The sequence below is a fragment of the Nymphalis io genome, chromosome 19 (genome assembly GCF_905147045.1).
Source record: "Nymphalis io chromosome 19, ilAglIoxx1.1, whole genome shotgun sequence".
In the NCBI taxonomy this organism is placed as follows: Eukaryota; Metazoa; Arthropoda; class Insecta; order Lepidoptera; family Nymphalidae; genus Nymphalis; species Nymphalis io.
Genome location: NC_065906.1, coordinates 496,226 through 510,780, shown reverse-complemented (window position 1 = coordinate 510,780; position 14,555 = coordinate 496,226). Strand labels below are relative to the sequence as shown.

The window sequence follows — 14,555 nt, the reverse complement described above, 5'->3', positions numbered from 1 at the left end:
ACCTAAGACAATAAGAATAAATTCAAATCGAACGAGCAGTTATTGTGTGTCTTTTAAGTGTGTGTGTGTGTGTGTCAGTGCCCTCAAGCTATCATTATATAGCTTGAGAGCACTAAGCTTAGAGAGAGAGTGAGTGCAACGCTTCTATAAAAATATAATATTTTTTTCACCATTGTATCTTTTAATACGTTTCACAGTCCGACCTGCCCCATTTAGTTTAATATTAAACTAAGCGGGGCTTATCCGACAGGCGGTCGGGTGGTACACGTGCGTGCGCTCGGCGAGGGCGTTCAGGGCGAAAACAATATAAAATATGTAAATGACAGTGATCGTCAAATGGCGGGAGACTTTGACAAGGTCACTCGTTGTGCTGCGAATACATCACAGTTATTTTTTTTTTATACAGAATAAATTGTATAAATTATTTAAGTTAACATTAAAAGCCGAGATGGCCTAGTGGTTAGAACGCGTGAATCTTAACTGATGATCGTGGGGTCACACCCAGGCAAGCACCACTAAATATGCATATGCTTAATTTGTGTTTATAATTCATCTCGTGCTTGATGGTGATGGAAAACATCGTGATGAAACCTGCATGTGTCTAATTTCATTGAAATTCTGCCACATGTGTATTCTGCCAACCCGCATTGGAGCAGCGTGGTGGAATAAGCTCCAAATCTTCTCCTCAAAATGAAGAGGACGTCTTAGCACAGTAGTGGTTTAATTAATATTTACAATTAACAGGCTGTTACTTAAGCTATTAAAACGTTTTTTGTATTTATTGCGTGATAGAAATTGCTGTAATTATTGTTGTCAATAATGAGATCAGTGACGATTTACATATATTTTTTTGTATAATGTCTTGACTGGCTTCAGTCACGGCAGACATTCTCCAGGGAGATCAACCAACCGCGCTGGATCATATATATATATAGTGCACAAGGATCATAATGTTTCTCTATCTAGGAGTCTGAAAGTTGGCACTTTTTATGCCTGCACGTCAATTCATTGGTCCTGCTCTTGAACTCTTTATGGTCCAGTCCAATTTGTCGTACCATTCTGATCTTGAAAGTGAGGGAATAGAGATTACACTTGATATCACATATAAAGTCCGAGATGCAATAGTCCATGACGGCTGCCACCGATATATTTAATAAACATTGCACGGCTGGACGTAGAGCGAATATCAATGAATCAATGTGATCGCGGCACCAAATAAGGGGACATGTGAACACGTGTTTTATAACAATCGTATAATCGTTCTGTTACATAACTACATACGTAGGTACATAATAAATAAATTGATCCCCAAAAGCGTTCGCATGTCGGTACGTTATTATATAACGGGTTTATTTGTAAACAAAATTATTTTTATTTTAAGCAAACTGACACAGGATTTATAATAAATATAAACATATATATGTTTTAAATACTACGAAACAAATGTATGCCTGAAATTTACACTTCAAATAAGAACTTTAAAATGTCGCATTCAAATAAAATAGGATTAAACAATGATGGGGCTAAACTACCAATGAAAATCCATACCGATGAATCCCAATAAAAAGCTTAAGAGTTTTTATGACAAGAAATCTCAGCAGTTGGCTGTTAGCCGTTGAGACTAGCCACCGTGGACGATTTGGTAAGGAGCCCTCCTTACTTATTGTATTGAAATTGTGTGCATAATCTGAGCATGAGAATAATTTGTACACGTATAAAATAATTATATATACAATATATAAAAACAGAAATATTATTATACAGATTTTAGGATTATAGAATAATTATGTAAGTGTAAGATATATAAAATTATATCAACACATATCCCTTTAAATTTATATTCGATATTCATTGTACAAATATTTTTAAAATAAATATACCAAAGGAAATAGCTCGTATATTTCTAGCAAAAATATAATCCAGATTAAAGGCCCCGCCCGCACTTTAAGCACCGATTTGCATGTCACACCCGATGACCGACGGCCAGAGACGACGGCGATTTTACATTATCGTTTTTCCACATTTTGAATATCTGCATTATATATTGTATATACATCATTGAAAGGTTTTATATTATTGACGTAGATAATACTTTTTTTAGCTATTTTACGTCAATCAAATAATAGCATGTACATTATAAGGAAAATGTATTTATTCATATTTGTTGGATTTTGAATTTTTTTATAATACTTCCATTGGTGTAATCTATATACTTATGAGATGATTTTAGTATATGATGATATTAAATAAAAAAATATTAATTTATACTTTAAAATATCCGATAAGTCAGAGACAAAGGTATCTGAATAGAATATCAATCTTAATATCTCTTCTTGTATCACAAATTTTTATAATATATTGCGGTACCATTTTGTGTTCAGATATAAATACAAAAATAATGTTCAATATACTTCGGTTAATAAAAATAATTGAAAAGGACACTCTTGCCGTGAGTATACAATTTTAACACACTAAGTGCAACGAAAAGCTATCATAATCGTGTTTTTTATCTGGCGATATCAGAGTGGAAGTGAACACTTCGCTTCACGTTCGAACTTTGCAAACATTCTAGAAGCCGGGTGAGTTATCGTAAAGTACACACGATTTAAAGTTGCGGCTGATAACTTTGGTTAGAGATGTAACTCGAGGCTAACTTCAGAACGGTCAACTTAGATAGCGCATCGTATACGTCACCGTTGTTTGGGCATTAGATTGCAGGTCTACGTCATCAACGGATTGCCGGTTCATCAGAAAATGTCCCTAATATCATATTACTATCATGACAACATGTAATTCTATGTGATATTTTGTCAAGTAAGGTACAAATATGACCTTTTATGGTAAATTGTACCGGAAATTTACCCTCCCATTAGTTTTTATTGTTAGGTTTAATGTTTGAATAGTTTCTATAGATCTAATTGTACAACTCGGTCACACGTGTGGAACACAAAGTGTACGACATAATATTAAGGAAGTACAAGATATTCTTGGCTTAATTAGCAATAGAAAATGCGAAGGGGACGATCGTAGCACCTGCACCGACGTACATATCGTCATCCTTGAGAAAACAGGCGCACAAACTTTTTCTTTAAATGCCCAAGCAATTTAAAGGTAACTCCCAAAAAGATTTAAAAACAAAACATGCGTTCCATTAAAAATTAATTATTTTTAATATCAATTGATTTGAATAACAATTTAAAAAAAAGTATAAGCTATATTTATTTAGGTGCCTACAAGCAGGTGTGACTAGCCTTCAGAATGTAGGGCAGAAACTTAAGTGCTTAATATAATTACCAGTGTTATGGTACGTTTGTACTGAAGCGTACTTCATTCGATATATTAAATATTGAATGTTTATTTTAATTAACAAATTCCGTAGCTCGCTGGCGTACGAATGGCATTGCGATTTCCGATCCTGACGTCCAAAGCTGAAGTAAGTCACTCCTGACACAACCATAACATACAAACGAAATTAGAAATATACGGAGTGCTATGATAAGATGAGATGTACTATATACATTTATTTGCAATTGAAGTTTCGCTCAAAAAAATTATTGTGCGTGTTTGCTCCTCATACTAGAGAATTGTTGAGAATCAATTATTAATTTAATTTTCTTTTTTTATTGCTTTAAATGTCATAAATCCAGAGGCAATGTTATTAAACATTTCATAAAAATATCGTTATGAACTTTGTTTTGCAATTAAATAATTATATTTGGTTGAAATAAACGATAATTTATTTAATAATAAAATTACTCAAGTCTAAGCTTAACATTTTATAATAAAACGTTTATAATTTAAAACGATTTCAATATTACAGAGGGATCTGTGTTGTTGTGTCTTCATCGCGTCATGTTTGTATTGAATAGTCGTTTATTTCAATCTTGTATTGCAATTATTTTATTGTATAACGAGACGCAAACGATACAATTGCTAGTATATAAACGATAATAGTTACATTTCATCATAACGCTAAACAGAACAGACAATTACGAGCCTGATAATTTTCCACCATTAACGCTTGCTTCAGCGCCGCGTGGAGATAACTGGCCACGTGTGTGTGTGTGTATGTGGAGTATTTAACATAGGTTTTATTGTGCTGATAAAATACATTTTACCGGGACAATAGTTACCATGGTATACGTATTTTAAAGACGGTTTTTTTTAAATAGGTAGATAGACTGGCAAGTGGGTCAACTAATAGTAAGTGGACACCGCCGCCACTGTCAACTATTCCTTATACCGATAATGGCTCACTTACCCTCCAAACCAGAATACTACAATACTAAGTATAGCTGTATCGTGGTAGAATACCTGATGATTATGCGGCGCCTACCCAGACGAACTTGCACAAAGCCACACCACAAAGCAAACCTACCACCAGTAAAAATGCTGTTTATCCATGTGTTATTCGATACTATTAAATATATCACGATGAAAATTGGGACAAAATAATATAGTTTTTTTATTTCATGGAGTATGTTTTGCCAATGCAATCTTTTGTAACTCGCTGCTAGGTGGCTCTGCAGATCACCTTCTATACCACAAACAATGTCTTTGGCGATTAGCTAGTATTTTTTTATTATTATTTACAAGCAATTTGGTAATGTTAAATCAATAAATTATAAAATAAGCGCGCTGACAGCCCGACGTAAAACATTTATCTTTCAGAATCGTATCTCAAACCCTCGATGTCGTTGAATAAAGCGAGACTTATAAAACTATTTCAGATATATTATTTAATTCAAACAATGTTCAAAATTATATCCTTAATTATACCCTAAATAGCTACTATAAATATAGTAGTTTTAACATAATTTAACAAATGCGCTCATGTAATTTTTTCTTTTTCTATTGTTTAATAGTAAACCGAATAATTTCGATTTTTTTTTTGTTTACTTATTTCGTACACGTTGTTAATATTATCTTTCTATCTTCTTTAAAAGTTTTGCGAAAAATCGCCGTCTAAACCACACAACAGATTTTAATAATGTTTTAACTAACAGAAAAAGTAATAAACGAGGAATAATAAATAAATATATAAAAAATAGAGTAGGATAGACGAATACTGTAGAAGATGTCATCAATTCCAAATGACGCGCAAGAAATCGTTTCCAGCGAAACGGACGGTCGGGTAACTGGCTGGCAGATAAATTCATAAAAATTTTCATCTAAAAGCCATGAACAAATTTCGATCTACGTTGTACGATTCACAATGAAATTCTGAAACCGTTTTCGATATTAGTTATATTTTTCATTTTTAAAATACTTATTATACATTCTAATATTTATATCTAAATAAATATTTATAAAAGAAATATACGTTCTTAATGTTATCTTGCTGAATGCACTTCTTATATTCTTTATTATTAACTAATAAAGTACTACTATGCAAACAGTACCGTAACCGTACCGTACCGTACGTAATCACAACACTACTCTACTGATATCAAACATAGTAGTAAATAAAAAATGTTTTTTTTTGTAAAGTCGCATCAATTCCAATAGTGTAAAAGTTATTACTTTCGATCCCCAGCGTATAGCATGTAGGCGTGAATATCACCTCCGTTCCGTGATTTTTACAATATGATCACTGGTGGTATGGTTTTGTGCAAGCTGTCGTGATGCTAGGTGGGTCACCAACGCTAATAAACATTGGCATTGTGAGAAATGTTAACCATCGCTTATATCGCCAATGCGCCACCAACCTTGGGAAGATCTTACTTCCCTTGTGCCTGTAATTACACTGTCTCACTCAGCCTTTAAACCGAAACACGACAATACCAAGTACTGCTGTTTTGCGGTAGAATATCTGATGTGTGGTTAGTACCTACCCAGACGAGCTTGCACCTAGCCCTACCTAGTAATCTTTATATATTGATTTGCTAATATTGACTGTGGATTCGAAATGTAGAAGTGGTTTATAATAAGTGGCATGGGTAGGATAAACAATGAAAGTTAAATAAGAAGTATACATGCAAAACAAACACAGTTTTGAAGTCCGTAATTTGACGGCTACTCACTAAAATGTTCTTAGTTTTTTAACAGTTTATGTATGTAGTATATGCAATTATTTTTAGAACGGTCGCTAGACTGTTGACATTTTCAGAAGACCTTGTTTATAGTGATAAGATTATATAGGTTATAAAGGGGTCATCGACGGTGATCAAATATGTTTTATTTTGAATATTTATTTGAATAAAAACACTGACTTATCGACATTAAATCGAAATATTTCACTTCAAATACACTACAATTTGAATTGTCAAACATTACCACCGATCTTACAAAGAAAAACGTTTAACAGACTTAACTTGCCCTTGTTTTAAAACAACAAATGTGTATATAATAATAATAATAATGACTGCCTCGTTGGTCTAGTGGCTTGATATAAGGCCGCAAACCCGAAGGTCCTGGGTTCAATTTCCAGGTCGGGCCATTAAAAAGTTATTGGGTTTTTCTGTCAGAAAAATTCTCAGTAGCAGCCCGGAGTCTGGAAGTTGGAAGTGTGAACACTCCCGTGAATCGGAAAGCACGTAAAGCCGTTGGTCCTGCGCCTGAACTCTTTCCGGTCGTGTCGGATTGCCGTCCCATCGGATTATGAGAGTTAAGGAATAGAGTGCACCTGTTTTTGCGCACACACTTGTGCACTATAATATCTCCTGCGTAGTTGGCTAATCTCTCTTGAGATTGGCCAGGACATTGGAGGACATTATTATTATTAATAATAATAATATCCTGATCCCAAATTAAGCTTGTACAGAAGTATTTTGGAAACCAGATAACTGATATACTATATATACTATTTTTTCTTTTGTAAATACATATTTATATAGATAATTACACCCAGACTCAGGACCGACAGATATGTTCATGCACATAAATATCTATCCTGGGTGGGAATCGAACCCACGACCTTCGCTGTGAAAGGCAAGTATCCACCAACCACGCCAACTGGCTCGTCTATACACGTTGTTTATAACGTATAGTATTTCAATGTGTAGTCAGTAGTAGGCGAGGTTTTTATCAAACACATTTCATGCATTTTAATAAGCACTAATGTGTATTTTATTACGAGCTCGACCTTCAGCGGCACCGTGATGTAAGTAGTTTGCACTTTAGACGTTAAAATTATTAACATAAGTCGTATTACGTAAAGAGCATTCGAGTTTTGTGCATGTTTGTTGTATGTACTTTTAAATAAATTAAATGTATATATTTTTAGTTTAGTTTTACATTTGTATATTTATAATAATAATTAACGCCAGCGAGTTTTATTACAATGGAACCTGAGGTAAAAAAGTTAGTGTAACGCTGTATTTTATTAACTAGGATCGTGGATTCAAGCCCGGGCACGCACCACTGAATTTTCATGTGCTTAGTTTGTGTTTATAATTCATCTCGTGCTTGACGGTGAAGGAAAACATCGTGAGGAAATCTGCATGTGTCTAATCTCATTAAAATTCTACCACATATGTATTCTACCAACCCGCAGTGGAGCAACGTGGTAGAATAAGTTCAAAAACTTCTCCTCAAAAGGGAGAGGAGGTCTTAGCCCAGCAGTGGGACATTAACAGGCTGTTACACTGTACTTTATACATGTAGTAAGTATTGTTTAACTAATAAATAATAACAAATACACAATAAGTTACAAATTTGAGTATCAAAAAATAATATTCGTTTTGTTTTTTTTACTTTCACATTAATTTCATGATGAGTAACGATATTTACACGAGTACGTTGTTTAGCGGGTTATTAATTAAACAATGTACTGTCTTCTTCTTTCGAACGTCAAAGCAATAATGAAAGAAAGGGAGAAATCCGTGTTCAAATAAACATTAGCTAAGTACCGTTTATAAGTAATCAACAAGTATACAGTATGTTAGCAACATGTATGTATAAAAGTGTAACTAGCTGGGCATCACTAAATTTTCATATGTTTAGTGTGCATTTATCGTGAGATAACTTGCAATGTCAGATACATTTTGTCGAATGCGATCAGAATAGTGTAAGCTGGAGTAAGCTTAAAACCTATTCATTAAGAGGAAAGGAGACCTATTACTATACTATACTAAGTATATAAATATGTATGTATATAACGTGATCATACCTGCTTGTCTCTATCTTGCGGCATCTTTGCATCTACACCTTCAGGGAATGGTTTCACGAGCTCCGGCTTCTCTTTGATCTTCTCCATGATGAAGTCCAGTACGACCATGATGCCGTCCACTGAGCCCGTGATCAAACAAGCTCGCTCCGTTGTACCTGATCGTATTAAAATACGACTTGTTAATCTTTTGTTAAGAAACCTATCGGCTTTTAAAAAAACACTACATTGATTTAAACCTAAAACATTACCATTATTGCAAATATTTTTTTACAATTTCATTTGATTTCATCTCATAAAACCATCTCGCGACTTCAAATTCCTTACGAAGTTTGTTAAGCGCAACCACCTTTCGGCAGACCTATGGTTACCGCCACAGTTTAACGGAATTAACGTTGTTTGTGGTAAATTCAGTTTCCTTGAGAATAGAGCAGTTGCGGCTTTTTAACGAAAAGCGAGCGAGGTCGCGTGCTGGCGCCGGGCGTTTCGGAGCCCGTTGTTCGTTCATATTATGACTGCTGGCACGCGTGGCCTCCGCGGTAATATGTAGCACGAAACTAACTTGTAAATGGGGGAATGAGTTACTACGTTGCTTTCCTTACGAAGGTTAAAATGCGGGCATTCATTTATCGACGAAACGAGAAGCCTACAGATTAAATGTTATAAGCTTTATACACTAAGAGAAATACCAAGAACCTATAAAAAGTCCATTTTCAAGATATTATGAAAAGCCTTTAACCTCCAAGTATTAACATTATTACCGAATGAATTAAGCACAACAATTAATGTTGAATGATGCAGAATTCGTATTAAAAAGTCATTTAACTCGAACCAGTTTCATTATGCGTCTAAATGAACGCGAGTGAATGCTGCCATTATTCTACTGAATGTTGCCGGTTTGAATGAAATTCTTGGAACAATGGGTAAGTCACTCTGCCTATTTTTTCATTTTCGTCCTTTTTGCCCAAGTGTGCAACGAGTACAGTTGACCCGTCAAGGAGATATATCTTTGTTGCCGTTTGCCATAAATATAACTTTTGTTGCTTAATTTGTATTAAATTGTTGCTTTTATATACGAAAACATTTTAAACAAGTATCACGAAGTCATTTGGTGTTTAAAAAAAATCCGCATTGCGTTTTTCTTAGCGAAAGGAAGTACTTGTGTTTTTCAGAAAATTATTTGCTTGTACTCGACAAGTAAATGCTATAGAACCTATGAATATGAAGCATCACATGAACGACTTATATATTGTTGTATTTCACGACCCACATAGTTAACATCGTTTCTTCTATATATGGATAATATGTGTGCCATTGTAACGTTAAACCCTATTCGCTGTTTTAAACATCGCTTAGTCTTGGAAAGACATCTTCACGTGTCAAGCAAGTCAAGTAAAAACCGGACCAAATTACGCAACGTTAGCCACATATGCAAACCGGTTCTGCTCCCTTGACCTTGCAACACTGCTGAGCAAATTTATCGTTTATGCGTTATAATTTTAGTACATATTTTCGTTTGTAACCAGGTCATTAACATTTGGTGCTAGTCCAATGTTGTTGAAATTAGGAGCAGTGGGCCAAAACTGAGCGTATTTAGACAATGGTGTTGGTTTTCAGAACGCGTAATCTTTCCGATATCATTATTGATCGAGATTTATACTAAAATCAATAAATATATACACATATATTACTTGATGATAATAATTCACTTGGTGCTGCATCTTAACACGTGTGATGTGTTATTTATGATGGCAGCGCAACAAAAATAGAAAAGGTTGGATCAAATATTTGCGGCCATACATCTGTATAGTAAATATATCTAAACAATGTTAGCGTTGGATGAAAAGTTTGATCAAACAATTGCTCACAAACACCTGATCGTTACACGACAAAGTATAGAAGTAATGTGCAATGAAAAAGAAAACATGGCAGTGCTTGCCGCGTGAATAGTTCATGTTATAGCGTATTGTTAGACGCAAGGCCACGGGTGATTATCAGCCTTATCCAATTATGCGCACCGCTGAGTTATTGTAGCACTTAGCTTGCCGTATGTAAGCAAAACCTAGAAATAACATTACCTCTTCTAGTTACATTAAAAGAAAACTATAATGTGTCAGCTGATGTTCCACTGGTTGATAGCGCATTAGCGGACGAAGGTAAACAGGATTTAAATATAGCATGCCATTGACGCGTTCCTGCATAATATTTCAACACGGTAATATCATGTAATATAACAATAACTTCATCATTACAATACAATGAACAAAAATGTAAATGACATTGTAAATGGTTAAATATATAAAAGTAGTTTCAATTTTAAATTTCCAAAATACAGTCACGGCTGGAGCCAAGCAATTACAATTTAAACAAAGTGATCTGTGACAGTGTCTTAGATGTCGTGACAGAGTCATGCTCTCAACGAACGTTACGTAAGTGTGATATTTCACAGTCATTAGCAAAGCTAAAAGCGTCTCTATGCCTTCAGCTATAGGACACATGACGGTGACTGGAGCAGTGCTTGATAGAATAAAAGAACGCTAGTGTGTTTGCGTGTCATGACGAATGTTTTGTTATTTTTGGGTCAAGGGCAGGGAGCCAAGTGTAGGGCGTTTTAGCGATTCAACTATGCATATATTTTCAACCGTCCCAGTGGACTTTCTGACATCAATGTAGTACTTGAGAATTCATTTGAAATAGACGCATTACCGCCATATTTTTGCTTTACTTCTAAATACAAGATATGTTTTTCAAGCATTTTTATCAGAACAGAACCCATTAAAAACACTTCTAAACAATCTCGTTCTAAAAACAAATTAACCATATAATGCGATAAATACATAGTGGATTGTAACATCCCCTTTTCTACACCATTTATAGCAGTTATTATAGTCGTAATATTTCGAACGAATAACATATAAGGACGGCTTGTGTCAACATAGGGCATGGATACATTAACGATAACGTTTTTTTCATTTTCGTATACAAAGATGATTTCGGCATTTGTTTCAAAACTATGAACACATAAAGTTTGGCAACAACTAAACAACGATGACCCAAAACGTGCCACTTTAACGACAGATGTACCGTCCGATAATACATGAGAATCGGTAATAGTTCTTTACGCTCAGGTATAAATGTCAAAATCGCTTGCATTACTCGTACACGATGACGTTATTCGTAATCAGTTAAAAGCGTAGCAGATACGTTTTCAAATAAATAACATTATTAATTTAATTTTATAACACATTTCGGACATAAATATAGGATTTACGCTTCACTTTCAGTTTTGAATAAGATTGATCTTACTTAAGCATTAAATGTGATATCACGTGCTAAATATGAATATTAAAAGATCAAGATTAATGATAGTGCAACGAAATTCTTATAAATAAAAATAATAATAAACAATAGAGAAAAAGTAATTGAAAACGTTTCAAGAGAAGCTTTTAAGGTGATTAAAGAAAAATACCATTTATATGGTAACTAGGAGCTTGTAGAATTGTTAGAAAATAGCTCAGCAAATATTAAATTACAGAATTATACAAACTAACAATGTACAATTTTATATGTTTACATTTATAACAGCATATTCGACGAAGGTCGTTCGCGTTGATGTTCTAAAACTTTTAATTTCATCGCGATGACATCACAGACAACTGGAGAGCCTTGAGGTTGATGAGAGGCGGTGATCGCACGCGTCCTTTATTAATATTAACAGACAAGTTTCTGTTATAAGTTCCGAAGTAGATATGTCAAAAGGTATCGACTATACTCGATAGCGTAGATAGAGAAACCATACATCATATATTCTACCGCCAAACAGCAATATTAAATATTGTTGTGTTCCGGATTAATGGGTGAATGTGCCAGTATAACAAGAGGCACAAAGGACATAACATCTTAGTTCTCAAAGTTGGACGTTAGCGATGTAAGAGATGGTTCCGAGCCAATGTCTATGAGCAGTGGAGACCATTTACCAATCAGTCATTTTTTATCAATAAAAAAATAAGAAGAATACATTTTGAGGAAACTACAACGTTAGCAAAAACTTGAACCGATCATATAAATTATAATAGATATTAAATACATCCTGGTAGCATTTAAAGTTTTATAAAAGGTAAAACCAAACAACAAAACATCGAAAGGAAAATACAATAATAACGCAGAAACCGAATTCAAAGAAGTTGGATATTCTGTCATCGCGTGAGTCGTACTCTGCTCTGATGCAATCACGACTATACACGAGAACATAGTACGAGGAGCACTGCAGACTTTCATTTCCTTTATTGGAAGCTATCGGATACAAGACGAACTCATAGCGGAGGCAGAAACGAATTTTAAGATTCTAAATTGACGCCATCCAATATCTCTGTTTGCGTTGGATATTTTAAATATATCTAAAACTATACATTAAGCACTTGATACACGAACTTATGTAAGACATATTTCTATTTGACTTGGGGATAAATTAATTAATCCGAGTCATGCAAATAATTCAAATTAGATGTTGTTGGAATTGATTGCGAAACAAACACAGTGTGTCAAAAACGCAAAGTAAATGAGATAGTTATAAATTAGATGGTCGCTAAAATAATCATCAAAATTAAACATATGTCATGTCATAGTCACTATGTATAAATCATGAAATCGTGCTGAAATATCACGTAATTTAGCTAGTCGTGAGATTTGTCGCGCACTCCTCTATAGTTCGTGGTTATATTACTTAATATTCTTTTTTTTTATTTGTAAGAAGGAATAATTGTATATAAGTAAACTATAGTTTGTCTAACATATACTTTATTAAGGGCAGGCAGTAGACGCTATTAACACTAAAAGAGCTGTCATATACAGAAAATTTTGATTCGACGAAATAAAGCGGTATATCGTTTAGAAAACGTATTTGTAAAATTATTTATGATAATTGAAAATCTAATGAATTGATGAAAATAACGAAACAAATTAATTATAAAACTTTAGAAATACCTTCACAACTTCGCAAATGATTAACAGTGACCTGATAAAACTGTGAGGGGTTAATGCTCTCAGAGCTGAAACTTTTTAATGAATAATTAATCACGAGATAAGTATCGGGTTGTTAGACAGGAATATCTTTCGACGAAAAAAAAAATTAAAAATAAATTTATAACTGTTTCTGAATTATAAGATATAAAATGGTTTAATTAATTCATAGTATATTATAATGTTACAGAAATAATTGTATGGACATACATTTTTAACAAATAAAATACAGTCAATTCATAAAAGTATTTAGGAGTGGTCTTCCTTAAACCGGTTCCATCTGAAGAAATGGTGAAGTTATACTTAGCGTTAACACTAAATATTACATATAGGATACTATAAAAGGCTGAATTGAGATTCTCAGTACATTATAATTAAGTAAAGCAGTGTGTTGCAAGTACTTATTTTCAACTTACTTTTTTTTCTCTCACTCTCTCTAAGCTTTTCACTTAAGCAACCTAATCTTTCGAACCGAAGAAGCTAACAAGAAAATTTAATTATAACTATTTTAAGTATCATCGAAGGAACAGATTACACGTTTTGCAAGTTCTGTGATACTTAAATACTTGGGTTTAGTTTTGTCTTAAACTATATGAATATTTCAAACGGTCTTCGATATATAAAACTCAAGGGACTAATCTTTGTGTTCAGATATATGAATAAATACGAACTACTTTTTAGGATAATCATGTTATTATTTTCATTAGTTTTATATTCTCCACTCTACCGCTCTAAAAATTATAAGCACATGTAAGTTGGTAATTTTGTGTTGGAGTTCACTCATTTTGTCTTGACAAATAAACATTTTATCCGAGTCTTTAGTAATCATTAGAGATACATATTTTCGAGAACAACACGATATAAAATATTTACATTCCATTAACATTACTTAGCCGTTTAATGATATTTTCAGGATATTCCTTTTTAAAGTTTATAAAACAGGATACGGCACAGGCAGCTTAATTTAAATAATGAAATGTTTCATCGCTGCTATTTAACGACTGATTACTTCGTAGTTTCGCATATTGATTACGTAATGTTTACGAGCGTATTCATCAGTCGTTCCTCTTTGTGACACTTCACTAAACGCTACTGGACATATTCGTCCTGCGTCACATTTAAAATGAAAATGACATAATTCCTCATAAACGTAACAAAAGTCTATTTTTAGATTTTATTACAAGTTGACATATAAAAAAATATACTGACGTAAGTTTAAAAGCCGCATATTATTGTAACAGGTATCTGCAACTGAGAGTTCCTTGTACAATGTGGATGATATCACTCACTCAATACATAATACGGCTTGCGTAATTTTATGCAAATAAAAATATTTTTACATATAACGAACGAAGCGATTGTTGAAATCACTAATCATTCAAAACCTTGACACACCTCGATATGTTTAGAAAAATCTAATGTTTCACTT

At 33.6% G+C, this 14,555-nt stretch overlaps 1 protein-coding gene across 5 annotated transcripts in view; it reads right to left on the bottom strand.

Annotated features, from left to right (window-relative positions):
• LOC126775830 (RNA-binding protein Pasilla) overlaps window positions 1-14,555 on the bottom strand; it is a 52,858-nt gene that overhangs the window by 14,263 nt on the left and 24,040 nt on the right. For all 5 annotated transcript variants that reach the window (XM_050497951.1, XM_050497953.1, XM_050497955.1 and 2 more), the window contains one exon: window positions 8,111-8,265. In XM_050497951.1, coding sequence (XP_050353908.1) covers window positions 8,111-8,265 — 155 coding nt within the window. The remainder of the gene's footprint in view (window positions 1-8,110; window positions 8,266-14,555) is intronic.